Below are 14927 nucleotides of genomic sequence, written 5' to 3'. Positions count from 1 at the left end.
CTTTAAGTTGTGCCGTCACACGACTTCTGCAGAGGCACCTGCGATCATGGGGTCAGGTGGATGCGTGGTTTTATAAAGATGGATTTGCAGGCGGGGAATCGTGAAGCTGTTAAAGGCTGATGTCCTTTTTTATTTTTGTGAGGCTCTTAACTCCTTGATTTTTATATGCTTCGAAAGTGCACCTTTTTTGGAACTGGCGTTTTAGTGGGCGCAGTGTCCCTTACTCAGCACGGCATAACACAGATTTGTTGTCTGACTCTTCATTTGACTTTGTTGACTTGTTTTGCTAGTGAAAATATCTCCAGAACTTTTTTCTTGCCTGTGAGCTCTTTCTCCATACTCAGTTTGTGTCCGAATATTGCAGGCACGTGGGTGATATTAAGACATACATGACAATTATAATGCTGTAAGTTCTTGTCGTAACTTGTATCTGTCTTTTCCCTCTCCCCCTCCCTGTTTTCCCATCCTCTATTGCTTTAACCTGGCCCTGCAGAAGAGCAGTCCAGAGGAGCGTGAGAGAATGATTAAACAACTAAAAGAAGAGTTACGGTTAGAAGAAGCAAAGCTTGTTTTATTGAAAAAGTTACGGCAAAGTCAAATCCAGAAGGAGACCACTACTCAGAAGGTATTTATTTTCCTTACAGCTACTTATCTCAGCTTCTGAAATGGAGGGGGGAAACTTAAATAACTGTGGTGGTTGCCGTAACCCATGGAACATAAGGTAGCTTTCAAATAATGCCTATCTCGCTTTTCATAAGATCTTTGTGAAGTTTATAGTGGCTTATCCTGTTAACCGTTCCTTTTTGTGGAATTCCTTTTTTTGTCTTGCCAAGACCAAACGGAAAGACGGTTTATCTTATCAACTGTATTCAACAGCTGAAGACCTTTTTGTTAAAACTCAGATGCATTTATGAACGTAATATACTTCCAATTATTAAACACTCCTGTCCCATCCTTAATGCTGCGTAGAGATGGCTGAAATACATTTGGAGGAGATTCTTGCACATAACGACTGTGCTGACAGGTAGAATTAAAGCATTTGAACCCAAAGCTTTGGGGGCTGATGGCCGAGGGCTGCCTTTTGTGCGGCGCGGCAGAAGCCCGGGTCTGGATTCCAGGTCTTACCAGGTGAAGTAAATCTGCGGTTAGCTGCACGCTTTCATCATCCAAATAAATCCAGGCAGCCCCTGGAAGGAATGGTTCAGCCTTTCCACCCTGAGCTCCCGTCCCTTCCTCCTCTGTTCTCCCCACCCCTCATCTCACACAGCCGGGCGCGATACCCAGCGTGCTGGGAGGAGAGCTGCTTCCCTCAGAAACTAACCCAGCAAAAAAAGTCTGCCTTTTTCTCAGAGCCGTTGCCCGGTCCGCGCGCTATGCGTGCCGTTCCGCTGGCGCTGAAGAGTGGAGGATGGCAGGAGAAGAGCAGAGGAGGTTGGGAGGCGAGGGGGCGTACGAACACCCCACGCGCTGCCACCGAGGCACAGGCTAAATTTCAAGTAACAATGGCAACTAAACGATTTTGTTTTACAGCGTGTGATGCCGACTTGATGGGTTTTGTGATGGGGGCGATGTGTAGATTTAAGTGCACTTCAGCAGTGCAGATGGATGTTAATACAGCGCTCTTGCCTGGTTTTGGTTGGTTTATTGGCATTTTTCTCCCGGACTTCTGAGTGCTTCAGTAGATGGGATTAAAACTAATGCAAGTACCTGCATCACTCAACTTGCTGCTGAGCACTGAGCAATGAGCTCTGGATGTTTGAACTAACTAGGGTGAAATGGCATATCCTAAACTTCTTAATATCGGAAGGCTTTTTCCTAAACCTTTTTTTTTCACTTTGCATTATGCTTGAACCCAAGTAGTTGAGACTAGTAGTGATGGTGGATGAAAGTGGAGTGGGCTCTAAGCTGAGATTGCTAAAGTAGATTTCCACATTGCTGTGCTTTTGGTGTGCCGGCTCTTTTATTTTCCTGGTATAATCTTATCTATACTTACCTAATAATTTCTTCATTTAAATACGCATGTTGAGATGGAGGAAGAAGGGGATGGGGGAGGGGGAAAACCACAGTCTCTGAAGATTCTCTTACTGAGGCGCAAGGAGGTAAACGCTTTTATTCCCTTAGCTTCTGTAATTCTGCTCACACCCTTACACTCGTCTGCTTTCTTTCTGGTTTTTCCTCTTCCAGCCTGCTGGTTCCTCTGGGAGTGCTGTGGCCACCCCTCCGCCCTTGGTGCGGGGACCGCAGAGTGTTCCTGCTGGCAAGCCGTCCCTCCAGGTCAGTGGGGTGGGCCAGGCTGCCAGGCTTAGGGCACGGAGCAGAGGAGAAAGGTGCACAGTACAGGAAGGGACAATCCCATCACATTAACGGCCAGGTGGAGGTTTGTTTTTTTTACCTCCTGAAACCCCACTATAAGCTTTTTAAGAACATTTGGGGTGGGAGATAGGAGGCTGTCACACGCATATAACCCTCATAAGCTTATTTTTCAGTGGCTGATCATCCCGATCCACTCTGCTGGTAAACACATCCATACGTGCACTAACGACCTTTGGTGAAAGAGGATGCCACGGAGTTATGTCATAAAAATATTGTGGCAGCCTGTTGCCGTACCCTCAAGAGACTTAATTGTGCCCTCAGTGTGATTAACTGTAAGAGCTGAGTGAATCATATGATTTTCTCTTTTGGCTTGGTGGCTGAACGGCACACGATGGTAGGAAAGATCTTGGTTCAGACTCAATTAAATGCAATGTTGGAAAGCCTTGGGGAAGAAAAAAAAAAAAAGAAGCAGAGGCAATTGACATCTGTCAATGCAATCTTCCTCTTGAGTCTAGCATCTTGTTTTGCTTTTGGATTTAAAGCATTTCTGGTTATTCACCTTGGGCTAATTTGAAACAAATTTCAAACCTGCTTCAGCACAAAATGCTTTCCCTTGGAAAATGGCAACTCTTATTTCAAAATCCCCTAGAATGCTATACTCGAGGGAAGGGGTAAATTCGCTATCCATTTAGGAAACGCTCACAAAACCTAAAGCAATCTGTCAGTTGGAGTAATCTCTTCCTCGAGGCAAGTTGCCTTCACTGAAGACAGCACTTTCAGAGGAACTGGACCACGAGTTACATCTTCAGCAAACAGACAGTGAAACTTCCGTTGCACAGAGGAGAGAGCTGGGAGCTAAGAAGCCAGAATTGAAGTTATTCTGTCTAATTTGCGGTGTTTGGGCAAATTAACCTTACCTCCATCTGCTTTTGCTTGACTCTAAAAACTCTACTAATTTCTGTGTGTAGGAGTCGAGTTGACACTTGGTCTTGAGTTGAAAGGCAGAACAAGTGGATTAAACTTCCCACCTGCCTAAACACATACGGGTGTGTACACGTGGTAACCCATCAAAGTGGGAGTTTCAGTGTTTTTAGAAGTCTTCGTTCACAGATGATGGTCAGTTTGGGGCTTGAGCGAGGAAAGCAGCCAGATGTGTAAAGCCGCGTGAGTAGGATGGAGAGGTTTGTCGCTCTTGAGCAGCGAGTGCTTCTCGGGCTCAACTGCGTGGCGTTAGTGGTCTGCAGGAATGTGATGTGTGAAACCGTATCACCTCTTACAGCGTCAGGAGAAACTTCTTTAGCCTGACTCCTTTTCCTTTTCATTTTTCTAAAGCTTTCCCCTTTTCCTGTCTCGTTTTTTCCATCCCACATACATGCATGTACCCGGTCTGCTCACCTCCCCCAGTTCCTGCATCTCCGACGTCTCTCTGCCCTGTGCTTCTCCTTGAAGACAGCAGTTTGTATTTCCCTATTCTCTTATTTCCCCTGCCAAAATACACTTTTTTTTTTTTTCCTGATATTTTTTTTTTGGACACTAACTGCACTGAAGCCAGCCCGGCCATCTCTTGTCCTGTGGTCTTTCGGTTGGCTCAAGACAGACCCTGCGTCCGTCCCATCAGCCAGAGAGGAGAGCTGCGCTCGCGTGCCCCCCGCTCTCCTGCTCGGCTTGTGCCCTGCCTCTTCGGTGCCTCTCAGTTCTTGAGAGACTGAATTTCAGCGGTCGGAGGGCAGGTGAAAATGCTCAGGACTGGTTTTTACCTTTTGAATTCTGCGCAGGATGAGAGCGAGCAATCCCCGAGTGTGTAGCCAGGCTGCCGTCGCGTCCTCACACATGTCTGTGTGGCTGCGTAAGGCTTCAGCTACTGCTTTATCGGCACACTGAGCAGCAGGAGAGAGCGTGCGTACAAATACTCCAGGACAAAACAGTGCGAGTAAACTCTTTTCTGTTTTGCAGACCTCTTCTACACGTATACCGGGCACTGTTATTCCTCCTCCCTTGGTCCGTGGAGGGCAGCAGACTTCTTCAAAACTAGGAACTCAGCAAAACACGCAGATAGTCATGCCACCTCTTGTCCGAGGAGCACAGGTAAGGGTTTGCCTTGTGGTAGATCCCCTCTGTTTTTCCTTAAGGTGTCTTAGCTATTTTCTTAGTCATTCTGCTTGTCTGCAGGGAACCGGTGAAGTTCTTAGTGGAATTTCTAGATTCATTGCTACTGAAAATCTGCATCGTCCCAGTTTTGCGTGTTGTGCTGCCCCATAATGCTCCAGTGAAGCACCAAAGTCCTGTGGTGATGCAGGACACTGCCTTACCTGCATAACCGCTTCCCGTAGCTGCACCACAGCAGTTTGTTTGCCTTCGTTATGAAAGTTAATTTACGGGCTTCCAGCTTCACCCGCTTTTTAGGAGAGTGGCAGCAGAGGAAATGAAACACAATCCCTCGTTCTTCCCTTTTTTCCCCCCCCTCATTATTCTTTCTGTCATATCAATTTCACCTTTTCAAATGCTAAAACTCACTTTTTTTCCTCCTCATTGTGTCTGTCTTGCAATTGAATAAGAGCTGCTGAAATGAGATAGGCAGCTGGGAGTCTGAAAGTGCTGCTTTGCAGGGTCTTTATCACCTATACCAGAGAATAGTGGTGTCACTGAAGGAGTAGGAAAGCGATGTTCAATTTGATACAGTCTTCTAAAATTATGACTTCCGTGGGATACCAGGGAAAAAAAAAATATATATTTCCTTGTTAAATGAGAATTTATTTTGCAGTGAAAGGTTTGCTTTTATCTGCTGCATAGGCAGCATTAAGGAGGAAGGTAGAGATTTGGTATTTCATTTTCTTTCTCTTCTGATTATGGAGAAAAACTCATTCTGAGAAATAGCTTTCCTAATGCCTTTAAAATGAAACAGGCTTAACAACTATATATTTTGAAAGAAGTTTGACTCGGAAACTTGGGGGGTGTGGGTTATTTTTTTCTTTTTTTTTTTTTTTTTTGGCACAGCTGTTTTGCTGTGATGTGATGGCCTCACATATGAGCATCTCTCGTCGTGTTGCGTTGTACTTGTTTCATTTTGACAGAGGGAAAGGGGGAAAACATCACATTTCAACACGGGTGTTAATTGTCACGCTTTCTTTGCGTCCCCTGCTTTGCCTCACTTCCACTGTATCACGTCATCCCATTCGACTCCCACCGCTTACTCGCCGCTGTCTAACCCTCCCCATCCTTCATGGCCCCATTGCATCAGCCCATTTCTGTGTCTTCCCAGCAAATCCACAACATCCGACAGCACTCCAGCACGGGGCCGCCTCCGCTGCTGCTGGCACCGCGGGCGTCCGTCCCCAGCGTCCAAATTCAGGGGCAGCGAATTATCCAGCAGGGGCTGATCCGCGTCGCCAACGTCCCCAACACCAGCCTGCTTGTCAACATCCCGCAGGTGAGTTCCGCATGGTACTCTGTGCCAAACGCAACGTTCAGAGGAACACAGTTGTAATTAATGATCGTCAGGCTATTTTATCTAATTGGTGTGGCTTGCTGTCCTCTAACGGATGAGGTTGCTTATTATTACAACTGTCCTGCTCCTTGTTTGTCCCTTTCTCTGCTCACATTCAGTTCCCGTATGTAGGAATAAAGGAAAACATTGCGGAGCATTGGGAAGAAATACATATTTCAGTGAACTGAATGTTGCGCTTCATTTCAAATTTGGTATTTCGATATGAAGCTGTCCATTAGAATTTTATTTTTTTTCTTCCTTAAGAAGCGTAAATGAGTGTTCTGGTAAACAGAGCTCAAAACGGGTTAGTGTTCCTACTTGAAACACCAAGAGATACTGAAGCAGCAGCTTAACACCTACCACCGATAGTAGTGTACAAGCGCTGCAGGTAAAGGAAACTAAATTAAAGTCAGTGCTTAGACAAAATCATAAGGAAAACGATTCCTTTTTGCTTTTTTCTTTAGAATTTCTAAAACTGCTTTATAAAAGTGATCAATATAGAAAAACAAAGGTCTTCAGAAAAAGAGTTAGAGCGTTAGATGACAGGTACAGTGTTGCAGTGAATGTATGTGTTGTGGTCTGTTTGGTCACCTACAAACCCAAGATTCAGGGTTGCTCTGGTCACAGGCAGCCAGCGCTCCTCGGGCACACACAGCCCCGCACGGCGTCGGAGACAGCGCTGCTGCCCTCCCTCCGCTCCCTCCCGGGGGAGCGCAGCGCGCGGCTCAAAGCCCCGAACCATCTGGCTGTTTGTCACTAAGCTGTGTCACGTTTTCCTCCCAGGCTTCGCCAACTTCAATCAAAGGTACAACCGTGACATCCGCTCAGGCTAATGCCACCACCACCAGCGCCGCTTCCATCGTCAACTCCAACGACTCGCCGGCCAGCCGGCAAGCGGCCGCCAAGCTCGCCTTGCGGAAGCAGCTGGAGAAGACGCTGCTGGAGATCCCTCCTCCCAAGCCGCCTGCGCCAGAGATGAACTTCCTGCCAAGCGCGGCTAACAACGAATTTATTTACTTAGTCGGATTGGAAGAAGTTGTGCAGAATTTGCTGGAAACTCAAGGTGAGATAGCGTTACAAATGTTCCTCAAAAGCAAAGAGAGCGCCTTTCCCATCTGGATTTTATCTCAATAGCAGGCAGCGAGGAGTTTCAGGCTTTGCAGGATTAAATTGTTGTATTCTGACAAATCTAAGATTCACTCCTTCAATAATTTTCTGTTTTATTTAAAATGCTAAAAAACATCTAAAAAATTCTAAAAAAAAAAAAAAAAAAAAAAAAAAAAGTTATGATTTCTCATAGGTTAGGCACTGATTGTAAAGATTTCCCTCAAATGCATCCAGCTCTCCCCAGAGCTGTTGACTTCTTATCGGCCACTTGTTTGTCCATCACCACTGAACTCTCTAACCAGTATGTAAAGAAGTATCTGCTGGGAAGATTTAGTAATGCAAAAGGCTTCAGACCGAAGGGAGGTAAAGCTGGAGGGTTTGCTTTGTTGCTTTTTTTTTTTTTTTTTTTTTAATGCTGAAATAATGCTGAGGTTTCTCAAGTACTGTTCGTTCCCAGAAGCCACAGGTGGAGCTGAGCTAACCTAGTTGTGTTCTCCAGGTAAAGTTTCGGTTGCTGTATCATCTCGCGAGCCCTATATGTGTGCTCAGTGTAAGACTGACTTCACCTGCCGCTGGAGGGAGGAGAAGAACGGAACCATTATGTGTGAAACCTGCATGACGTCGAATCAGAAAAAGGCCTTGAAAGCTGAGCACACTAACCGACTGAAGGCTGCCTTCGTAAAAGCGCTGCAGCAAGAGCAGGAGATCGAGCAGAGGATACTGCAACAGACGGCGGCTCCTGTACAGACCAAGTCAGACCCCATCGTGCAGCACCACTCGCTCAAGCAGGTATGGTGCCGGCCACCAGAAGCCCCGTCTGATGGGGGACAAGGGTCCCGTGGCTCCAAGCATGAGCGTTTGCTATGTAGACGTGAAAGTGATATACGTGAAAGCGATAACTTGTTTAATTTTAGCTCTACAGTGTGTCTCTTTGAGTCTAAGCGTAAAACCAGGCTGGGGAAAGTGTCATTCTGTCACGTGGGGACCAGATGTACAAATGGTCTCTGTACCTGAAGAATGATGGTTTTCTGCAGAGTCACTGTAATTATCCAGGTTGTTTAGCTCATAGCTTGCAAAGTCTGTTCCTGAATTTTTTTAGGACGTATGAAATGGAAAAAGGTGCGCCAGTGCCAAATACACAAGAGTAAATTGACCCAAGATAGGAAAAGAAAAAGAAATAAATTGGCTTGAGCCAGGAGCACGTAATGTTGCTTGTGAAGTTTTAAGGTGATGGTAGCAACCGTCCGTGACAGGGTCTGGCTCTCGCACGCCCTGTAAAAGCACCTTTCACCTGGGGAAAGACGGAAGCCGCTTAAGTGCTGCTTTGAGTTGAACTAATCAAAGTACGGGTTATTTAGGGCAGGGAAGCAGAGTGCTGCCTCTGTATGGACGTGCTTACACAGCACGTTTTTTCCTGCTTTGCAGTTGGTTACAACGCCTCATCCCTACAGGTGCTTTCAGAAGTAGAGAGCTGAGTCTTATTTTGTTGTAGAGATGTCTTGAAAATTTTCAGCCCTGAAACTATAGGAATGCGCTGCAGACTCGGCAGGAAGGAGAGGGGGGCAGGAAAGATGCATTGGGGCGATTGTACTTGAGAGACAGGAGCCTGCTATGCCTTTCTGACCGCCTGCTCTCTTGCCAGACTTCTAGCCAGATGTCTCGAGGTCCTCCCGGAGCTCCCCGAGGAGTGTTGCATGCATTTAGCCAGTCACCCAAGTTGCAGAATGCATCGTCTGCAGCAGCACTTGGGAGTAGGCCAGGTAAGCATGCTGAGAGACCTGTCAGCAAGGGCAGCGCTGCCGCCTGGAAGAAGACTTCCATCAATACAGGTAGATTTTTCTCTAAAGTTTCTTTTCTTTGTACTTATTAGCTGCACTCTGTCCAACAATCATAGTTCTTTGGGTAAGGATGCTTTCTCTTTGACACTTCCTGCATGAAAGCCCGACGGCACCGAGGCGTTGCTCTTACTTTGGTCGTTGGCACTTGCTTTTGGTGTGGTTTATGCTCGTCAAAAGGGGCAACCAGGTGGTGCTGCCAAATAAAAACTACTGCTTTCCACATTTGTAAGTAGACTAAATAGGTGTAACGTCAGACCGTGCATCGCTGAGTCTGTAGCACAGCCAGTGCCACGCTGCAGGAGTTTGTCATTCGTTTCTGGGAGTCTAATTTAGCTGTTTAATTATGACCGGTGTTTGCTCCTTGCTGAAAGCAACGTACGGTTAATAGATGGTTTTGCTCTAGGTAAGGCCACAGTGCACACTCCCAGGATTTGAAATAACTAAAGCTCTTGCTTCGAGCAAGTGGAAATTACAAATTCTAATCTAATCTTTTTTTTTTTTTTGTTATGTAGTTAAGAATCTGTCTTGAGAAGAGTTGTTTGTTTTCTTAAATGATAATTAGGGTCTCCAGGAAGGAAACACCGTAGCAACTCGCTCTTTTCTGATCTACTTTCTTGCCCGGTGTTGAATGGATTTCTCTTTATTTTTATTCCTGACAGCTTAATTGATCATTTAAAATGTAATTTCATTGCAGAGAGCTCTAGCCTGCTCAAATCTTCGTTTCTGGTACAAAAATCTTGCTTCTGTTTGTTCAGATGATTTTGGAAGCTTTTGTCTTCTGAAGGTGCCAGACCTTGGTGGCCAACAGTGCCCCATGCTCAGATGATCCGTTTTCGTGTGGGTGAAATGCGAGTGGTGTGGGTTTGCTACTGTTTTGCCTCCTGTTTTTATCGTACTGTGACACTCGTTCTCTTTTCTCTCTTCTCTCTCCTCAGGTGGGGCTTTACCTTTTGTTAATCCTAGTTTAGCTGTGCACAAGTCGTCTTCAGCAGTAGACCGCCAGCGTGAATATCTCCTGGATATGATTCCCCCACGGTCCATCCCACAGTCCGCCACGTGGAAATAATGCAGAGGAATGCCCGAGAGGAAGACTTTCCTGTTTCTGCCATCCTTTTTGTACCACATTACAGTGGAATCTGCTTTAATCCCAGCTGGATAATGCCCCAGGCTTTATAGGATGCAAGAAGACCACTCCTCATCCCATCGAGTGCTGCTGTCCCTGCTAAGAGAAAATGACACCACGTGGGTGGGAAGGACTCAAGCTCATTTGGTTCTCAGATTCTTATGATTGACTGATGATGAAGGCTGTCGGGGAAGGGGAAGAATTCTTCTTCTTTTTTTTTTTTTTTTTTTGGCTTTATGTATTTAGTTTGGATTTTTTTGTCACCAGCACAAAAGGAGGACTAAACGACTCTCTGCCTTCGGTTTCGTTATTAATAACTACCCATTCACCAGGAACGTGGTGTTCGTTCGCGCTCGAGCATGGATGTCAGCTCAAGGAGAGAGGAATTTCAGCCCCGTCTTGCAGATGCATTTAGTGAGCCGAATTCATGTTTTGCTTTTCTTCCCTGCCCCTCCTCCAGCCGGGAAGGCAGTCTACAGATTATAATGTTTCAAAATCTTCTGATGATGAGCTAATGATAAATAAGTGCAAACTCAAATTCCAGTTGAGTATGGGTTGTTTTGTTTTTTTTCTAAGGGACTGGCTGCCACCAAAACTTGTCTGGTAGGTGGGAACCAGTGCAGGAGTCTCTCACTTTTGTTGGATTCTGTTTTGAATAGACTTTGAACTGTTGGTAGTCTAAAATCTAATTTACTGAATAGACAAACACCTTTGTTCAGTCTTTCTAATTCAGCGAAGAGCAGTTGGGCCTTTCACATGTTCCCAGAGACTTAAAAGTGAAACTGTTTTTGATTATTTTCTTTTTGGAGGGTTTTTTTTTTGTTGTTGTTGTTGTTTTGAGCAATTTTACTCAAAAAAAAATTAAATAAATAAAAAAAAAAAAAAATAGGAATTCCAGAAGCTGCACGCAATCAGAAAGGGCGAGTGGAGGGAGCAGAGGAGCCGGGAGGCTGCCGTTGGGTCGCCGGTTCCTTCCTCTGCTGATACCCGCCAGGAAGCGGCCGTTGCTGGTCCGTGCTGCGGTGGCCCGATGGCCGTGCCAGCAGGCGTTGGGCACGCTGGGGGCAGGACTGCCTACCTTCACCCCTCCAGAGCTCCGTTCTTCCAGCCGTACCAAGCATGCTCCTCTGTCCGTCTTCAGTATTTCATTTTTTGATAGAGCTTTAGGCAACCCTGCTTTAAGGACAGGTTTCTACGTGGTTTTAATATATTTTTGGGGATTCCCCAGGTTAAACCCAAATCCATCAGGTCCCAGTTGTTTGGTTTTGTTGTCGGTTTTGGTTTTTTTGGGTTTTTTTTCCTTCTCGTCACCTTCCTTCCTTCTTCCCTGTGCTTCTCCCAAATTAAAGTTGAATTCAAGTGGCAGAAATACATGCCTTACTACTTATGTTGCATATCAGTACTAGAAGTAGTGCTGATAAGAATTATTTGCAAAATTATATATATATATCTATATATCTATATATAAAAGAAAAGGGGGGGGGAGGGGTTACTATTCAGTCTATGCTGAATCTATTTTCTTAGCAGTTGCTGTTAGATCGAACTTGAAACCAATAACCGTATAGGGTCGTCCCCCTTCGGATCTAACTATTGCATAGTGAAAAAGAAAACTCGTTCATTTTAGCCCCTCTTCTGTTGTGTGAATATCAGTATTTAGATACTTTGAAAACTGTTCAGTAGTATAGAAAACCTAGTTTTGCAAAATGGTATCTGTTGCTGTATAAAGCCCTAGGATTTCGATTTGACATTGTTTTTCTGTTTGTTTCACAAATGTATATTAAGAGCTAAATGGGGATGAGAGGAGTTTGGGTTGAGTTTTTAATTTTTCTTTTCATTCCAAGATATTTTGGATTGGGAGATGTGGAGAGAGAAATCGAGTGCATTTTATTTTTGCACTTTGAAATATTATGAAAAAGTTCCAGTTCCTTGCCTGTGTGGAGTATTTTTGGTTTTTTTTTTCTCTCTTCTGACGAATGCCTGCATTATCTCCTCATTGATACAAATGCCTCGTGCTGTTCAGTCACCTGGGGAGAGCGCATTTGTTTAAAAAGAACAAGCAAAACTTCTCAAAACTAAAACTGAAATACCTTTTTGGGAAGCCTGGACAACTTAACAATTTCTTTCCAGTGTTGGGGTAGCTTTGGCTTCGGCTGATGCTGGAAAAAAGGGGAATGGAAAGAAGGGCAGAAATACTGAATTTCCCTGTGTTAAAAGCTGCGTCAAAACCCTTCTGGATGCCGGCAGTTCAGTACAGCCGCTTGTAAACTTGAATTTCAGCTCAGTGGATGGGGGAGACTTAAAATATTTGAGACAACTTATTTTAAGATTCCGAATTGACAATAAAACCGAGTCTGTCTATACTTTTTTACAAACGTTGCTCCCTCAGCAGGACTAGACCGCAATCTGTTTTTGTTTAGCGTATATTAAAACCCCATAAATATTATCTTAAGTATTGGGGTAGAATTATTTTGAAGGCTTCGTAAGTGAACAGAAAACATCACCCAGGGATATTTGACTGTCAGGATTCAGACCAGTTTTGACGTAGTTTTTAATCTGTGGTTCTTGGAGTGTTGCAGGTAACTTAGAGGATATATTTATTGCATATACGTTTCTGCAAAGTTTTAGATAAATGCACCGGGAAGAGACTTGAGTGGTATCCACGTGTTAAATGCCAGAAGAATTGCTTCTTCCTTTATAGTCGGAACTGCGTATTCAGTTGAGTAGTGTCGATCTGGGCTAGTTAAGGTACCGTGGTAGGGTTTAGAGAGTTGTTAAAACACTTGCTGCAGTCTTTCCAAATCTCCTCCTCCCCAGCTCTGCGTCCCCCTTCTTGCAGACAAACAAAAAAACAACCCAACAAGCAAATAGAAAAGCTCAATTAGATGGAATAGTCACACAACGGCGTTAACGCCCTAAAGGTTAAATTGTTTGGGAATTGAAGGAGAGGGGGGTTAGATGCGCTTTGAAGAACAAAACTTTGGTTTATTTCTCCCGCTGTCCTCTTTGGGATTCCTGCCTCCGTAAGGGCTATCCGTTGTGCCGCAGAGCTCTCTCCCAACGCCACCGCCTCGGCCCTCTCCTGGAGAAAAAAAAAAAAAAAAAAGACCATTTCGCTTAAAGCTCCCTCGGAACAAGAGACTGAAGGTGCTGCTCGCCAGTCGAACCTGTAAAATGGGTATCATTCAGGTGGAGTATCCGGCGTCGTGTCCTGTTCCCCCGACCCTCCACTGCTTCGCCGCAAACTGCTGCATGAGCTGGTTTGACATTGCTCGGATGCTGCTTGTTTCCCCCTCTCCTGGGGAGAGGGTTTAGAGCAGCGTTGGTTCTTGCAAGCCATATAACCTTTCTTTGAGACGTTGCGACTACAAGATTTTATAATACAGTAATAATGAAAACGACTATTGTACTTAGATTTTAGCAACTTGTGAAATAAACCCCGGATTTTCATTTGAAACCCGTGTTGCAGTTTGGGAGCTGTGTGGTTTTTTCATGAAGTTTGGGTTTGTCGGGTTTTTTTATAACCTAGTTTACTAATCGGTTTGATTGCGTTGGTGAGGTGGCAGCCCTTCGCTCAGGAACACGACGAGTGGCCTGGTTGAACCTTCTGTTTTTATAGCGCGGTCGACTTGGGCAGCTTTTCCAGTGCGTGTAAAGGGCGACTTTGCTCATTTTTGTATTGTAGGGATTCCGGTAAAAATGGCATTCCAGCTGCAGTGGTGAGGAAGGCTTCCTTTATCTTAAATTCAAGGTTGTTTGGGGTTGGTGGGTTTTTTCTATAGAGATTTATTATCGTTGGTTTAGGGAGCCGTTCGTTTACCTCTGAATTCTCAGACCTAGTTGTCGCATTATTTGCTTGCTAATTAAAAAAAAAATTAAAAAAAAAAAATAAATTACCAAAGCACAGTTCAGAGTGGAGATTGGGGGACTTGGGCTCAGAAGTGAGCGGAGCGGAGTAGGCTGAGGCAGGTCTCGTCAGAAACCCGATTTGGCTCACTTCTTACTTTCTCCTTTTGGAAGGAGGGGTAACAGAAGGCGTTTTTTAAAAAATAATAACTATATAAATACAGATATAACGCAAAAAGACCTCGAGGAACCGCAGTAGTGTTTGTCTGCGTGAGGCAGAGTTACGCTGTATGTTGCATTGAGCGAAATAATGAACTCACAGTGTGCTTTTTTTAAAAGAAGGAAAAACAACCAAAAAAAAAAAAAAAAGACTTTATATTCGTCTAAGACAGGATGGTAACGGAGTAACGTTACGCCAGCGCAGGGTATGTTTTTGTCACTCATATTTATTGTGACTCTAAATCTTTGATAATAAAAATTAAAAAAATAATAAATTCCCACTAAAACCTGGTAATAGTCTCAATGGCGGGAGAATCTGGAATCAATAACTGCCGTCGTATCGTGAGGGGGTTTTAGCACATGAACGGCAATAAACAAAAGGACAAACGGTTGGGTCTGCCTCTTCTTTCCAGTGCGCGGCTCCTGAGCGTGGCTCCTCCTGCTCCCCGCGGCTCTGGGCGAGGATGCGACGGGAGGAGAACGGGAATGGACGGAGAAGATGCCGACTGGGTGGAATTGTATGCATTGAAATGAAGACGCAAATGGATTAAACATCCCCGCAGCTGCCGCCTCTGCGTGCGGACGGGTACACCCGCTCTCCAGGCAGAAACGAGACGCCAACAGCCCTTCTCGCCCCGGTTTTGCTGCTCTGCCCCTCCGTCACCTGCTGGTTTTTATCCGTCATGTGTGTCCCATCGGGAAAACTTCACCTCGGGAGTCAGCAAACCAGAGAGGATGGAACAAGCCACCCGCCCTCTGCCACCGAGCGGGCTGGGGGCTGGAGAGCCGCCGCTGGGGCTGCTCTGCGATTCCCAAACCAGAAACTGAACCCCGTCTTCCTCCTGAAATACTTGAATGCATCCGTAAGTTTATTTACATACTCCAGGGCAACTCAAGAAGCCGATGGATCGCTACCCTCTGGAAGGGGAAAGGGAAGATGTAGATCGCAAACTTGAACAAAAACGTTGCTGGGAATATTTTTGGCCCCAATTCTGGATGA

At 45.2% G+C, this 14927-nt stretch overlaps 1 protein-coding gene across 13 annotated transcripts in view; it reads left to right on the top strand.

The window, feature by feature from the left end:
• The window catches only part of GATAD2A (GATA zinc finger domain containing 2A), a 67875-nt gene extending 54551 nt beyond the window's left edge, over positions 1-13324 (top strand). For 2 of the 13 annotated variants that reach the window (XM_074565934.1, XM_074565933.1), the window contains exons 5-12: positions 494-625; positions 2185-2274; positions 4267-4398; positions 5573-5740; positions 6581-6860; positions 7404-7693; positions 8547-8664; positions 9678-13324. In XM_074565934.1, coding sequence (XP_074422035.1) covers positions 494-625; positions 2185-2274; positions 4267-4398; positions 5573-5740; positions 6581-6860; positions 7404-7693; positions 8547-8664; positions 9678-9808 — 1341 coding nt within the window. In that variant the 3' untranslated portion in view covers positions 9809-13324. Of the gene's footprint in view, positions 1-493; positions 626-2184; positions 2275-4266; positions 4399-5551; positions 5741-6580; positions 6861-7403; positions 7694-8546; positions 8734-9677 lie in introns of all 13 variants that reach the window. The other 11 variants (XM_074565930.1, XM_074565929.1, XM_074565928.1 and 8 more) reach the window with 7 other exon arrangements.
• Positions 13325-14927: the final 1603 nt, after the last annotated feature.

Source organism: Larus michahellis, chromosome 23 (assembly GCF_964199755.1).
Source record: "Larus michahellis chromosome 23, bLarMic1.1, whole genome shotgun sequence".
Taxonomy (NCBI): Eukaryota; Metazoa; Chordata; class Aves; order Charadriiformes; family Laridae; genus Larus; species Larus michahellis.
This window is presented reverse-complemented; position numbering and strand designations above follow the sequence as displayed.